This window comes from Sphaeroforma arctica, assembly GCF_001186125.1.
Source record: "Sphaeroforma arctica JP610 unplaced genomic scaffold supercont1.2661, whole genome shotgun sequence".
NCBI lineage: Eukaryota > Ichthyosporea > Ichthyophonida > Sphaeroforma > Sphaeroforma arctica.
This window is the reverse complement of record NW_014037897.1, coordinates 90-3,442: the sequence shown is the minus strand read 5'-3', so window position 1 is coordinate 3,442 and position 3,353 is coordinate 90. Positions and strand designations below refer to the sequence as shown.

The 3,353-nt window shown below is 44.3% G+C and overlaps 2 protein-coding genes across 2 annotated transcripts in view; one reads left to right on the top strand and one right to left on the bottom strand.

The window, feature by feature from the left end:
- Positions 1-477, bottom strand: part of SARC_12864 (hypothetical protein) — a gene marked incomplete at both ends in the record, with an annotated part of 1,099 nt that extends 622 nt beyond the window's left edge. The window contains 2 exons of the mRNA XM_014293022.1: positions 20-172; positions 435-477. Of these exons, the coding sequence (XP_014148497.1) occupies positions 20-172; positions 435-477 (196 nt within the window). The remainder of the gene's footprint in view (positions 1-19; positions 173-434) is intronic.
- Positions 478-1,617: 1,140 nt separating this feature from the next.
- On the top strand, positions 1,618-2,873 carry SARC_12863 (hypothetical protein). Its single transcript, XM_014293021.1, has one exon. The coding sequence runs from the start codon at positions 1,754-1,756 to the stop codon at positions 2,735-2,737; it is 984 nt and encodes a 327-aa protein (XP_014148496.1). The 5' UTR covers positions 1,618-1,753; the 3' UTR covers positions 2,738-2,873.
- Positions 2,874-3,353: the final 480 nt, after the last annotated feature.

Sequence of the window (3,353 nt, the reverse complement as noted above, 5' to 3'; positions counted from 1 at the left end):
ATGACTGGTGACTGGTGACTGGTGACTGGTGACTGGTGACTGGTGACTGGTGACTGGTGACTGGTGACTGGTGACTGGTGACTGGTGACTGGTGACTGGTGACTGGTGACTGGTGACTGGTGACTGGTGACTGGTAACTGGTGACTGGTGACTGGTAACTGGTGAGTGGTGACTGGCAATTCAGTGAGTGGTGACAGTGGACACGGTGAGAGTTGAGACCGTGAGAGTCTATGAGTATGTAGACTATAGACAATGTAGAGAGAGAGGGTCACTTCTTGAGTGAGCAACTGAGTGGTTACTGGTGAGTGACTGAGTGGTGAGTTGGTGACTGCCTGACTGGTAAGTGGTGACTGACTGACTGTGGTGACACTCACTGCTGAGCTGGTAAACGACATGCCTTTTGCCCATAGCGACACGTCGCGACGGTCGTTTACCTGTTTCTTTAGGCGACATGTCGCGACATTGGGGTCGCGACATGTCTTATGGCCGACTCAAGATTGAAGAAATTAGACCCTCTGAATTATCAATATCTAAAAATTTCGCCACTCATCACGGGACCTTTCATAGATTATCAATGGGTGAACATGAAAATTCCGAGAAAAAAAATTCCGACTGTATGTATGACAACATGTCCAGTATGTATATCTAAACGACATACGACATGTTTCAGACGACACGTCGCGACGGACGTTTACATGGGTTTTTTCAGACGACATGTCGCGACCTCATATGTACCAGCCCCCAGGGGCCAGGGCGACAGAGTTCGCACAGATTTGACTTCATCCCTTGTCCCATCGCATTGCTACTAAGGCAGTGGTGTAGTCAGGCGAATAGCCCATAACACCCGGTATGGAATAGGTTGCTGCTCCAGACCCCTAACTCCTTGTATGCTACCATGAATTGCTGCTCGAATTCTGTTACAAAGAACGTAGTATGCATGTCCATAGACTTCCAAGGTTCCAATTCTGAATTCACCCTCTAAAGTCTAATCTCTATTGCAATAAATATTATGACAAACAAAAAATGCCCCGGGGGATTTGTTCAGAGTAGCCTATGATTAAATTCGCGAATCCAACCATAGCGTCGTAACTCCTAAGTGTCGCTAAATATACATACATAGCTGATAGCTCCCTCTGAACTTTGAAGAGTGAAGTGGCAGGTGAGACTGAAGCCTGAAGACTGAAGACTGAAGACCCTGCTCCTGCAGTCTGCAGATCTTTTTTTAATTTAATTCTACCTCTGGAGTCTGGACTCCGTATGTACTGATTGTACCCACTAGTCACTATATAGTAAATACATACATACTCTGGAGTCAAAACTGACTTTTTGTTGTTTTTTTTTGTTGTTGTTTTTAAAACAAAGTACATATTTCGTTGGCCGGAGGGCGGAGGCTCGGAGCCTGGAGCCCAGAGCCCGGTGAAATATTTTTCATAAGATCGAAGCTCGAACACCATGGATAAAAAAAAAGGAATTTGTTTGTAACATATGATCCACTCGAAACGATACATTTTCGCACATCGACATTCTTCACAAGGTTTTTATTTATATAAAAAACGTAATACATACATACTTCACTTTTTAATACATACTTCACTTTTTAGAGCAACTTGACGACAACTTGAGTCTTGACAGTTGACGAACACTATTTTGTGGTCGATGATAGTGTATTATAAGAATATACGGATTCCGATCATAACGTTCATTCTTGTTGCTGACTTCACAGAGTATACACTGTATCTAATTTTAAATCAAAATGGTTGCCTCAAAGAATTTTTTCTTATTCTTGGTGAGCATCGTGGCATGGAACGCTACTGCAAATACGATGCCCCACGCGCCTAGCGCGTCCTGTCGTGAGTTTATTCATACTACTTGTGGAGGGTGCAAGGAGGCAGGCCTGGAAACAAGTCGGCGGGAGTGCGTTTTAAATTGCTTGGAAACGGAAGGTAGTTCCAGCGTGTGCGGTGAACGAGTAGTCAAGATGAAAGCGAAGGCGGCCTGCTATGATTTTATCAACAACAGTTGCACAAGCTGTTCTGATTTGCCCAAAGCGGAAATGAAACAATGTGTATCAACGTGCTTGGCTGCTGAGGATTCGAATAATATATGCGAGGGAATACACAAAGCAAACAACAACCGAGCACAGCAACAGCGTCCGCCAAAAAGCGACGTATCCAAGAAGGATGGACAGGCGGCCAAAACAGACCGGCAGATGAAGAAGGAACAGAGACCCTGTATGCAGGACGAAGATTCTGCTATCAATCAACCTAAGAACAATATCAATGAGGAAATCGTTGACTGGAATGTACCTGAGACCAGCTTTCCGGACTCACACTCAAATGTTGCCGCGCCGGATGTGGCGCCGGAACAGGAACAAAATGTGGAGTGGAACGTACCTCCGACCTACTTTCCTGCACCAAACATTGACACTACTGAGATCAATGGAATGCCAGAACAGGAAGCGAAGTGGAACATACCACAAACTTACTTCCCTGTACCAAATTTAGATACTTCTGTGAACGATGATACGTCCGAACAAAATGTAGAATGGAATGTGATTCAATCTAACTTTTCTGCGCCATACGCAGAAGAGGAATCAGCCGAAAATGAAATGGCAGACCAGGACCAAGCAGATTCGCTGACTGCACCTCCAGCTGACTGTGGTTATGTGTGTGCGATTTACTGTCCTCAGGGCAATGTGATGGACGAGTTTGGTTGCCCCACTTGTATGTGCAAGTAGGTTGTTTACTACACTTATATAGCATATTCCTACATAGAAATCGACTAATCGATTTTCCTTTGTACTCGGTCTATTTGTAGGAGAAAAAAATAGTCACGCATAGCCGCACAGACAATAAACACCTTTACTATCATGACGGCATGTTCTTGTGAGTTTTGTTGGGAGATATGAGCAAGTCCATAATGATGGGCTTCAAGGAACACGCTGTTCTGAGCTGCGTATGAGACTTCAGTTAGTTGTTCCGTTTTTGCTACTTTTGATCTTAGAAACGTCCGAACCTACATTGCGCTGTGATAATTGTTGTGTTGAACTGCAAAGAGGCACCGCCATCTGCGCGGTACCGGTGAGAAACCGAAGTGAAAACGTAGTCAGACCGGCAGGTGGGCGTCTCTAACTTTTCACGAAATGTTCCTATTGCAAACCTCACGTGCTACTACCAAGAACAATATCGCGTCATTTTCTACATTAACGAATCTTGATTCTCAAGTTATGCGTATTGTTCGTATTATACGCGGAATATAAACGCGTATTATTTGATGCAAATATGTGTGTGGTGGAATATACATTATCTACCTCTGTGTTTATGGTTCATCTGCTGCGCATGCGAATGCTTGAA

Bases quoted from the DNA above. Each gene is read 5' to 3' on its own strand.
- SARC_12863 (XM_014293021.1), top strand. From the start codon at position 1,754: ATGGTTGCCTCAAAGAATTTTTTCTTATTCTTGGTGAGCATCGTGGCA.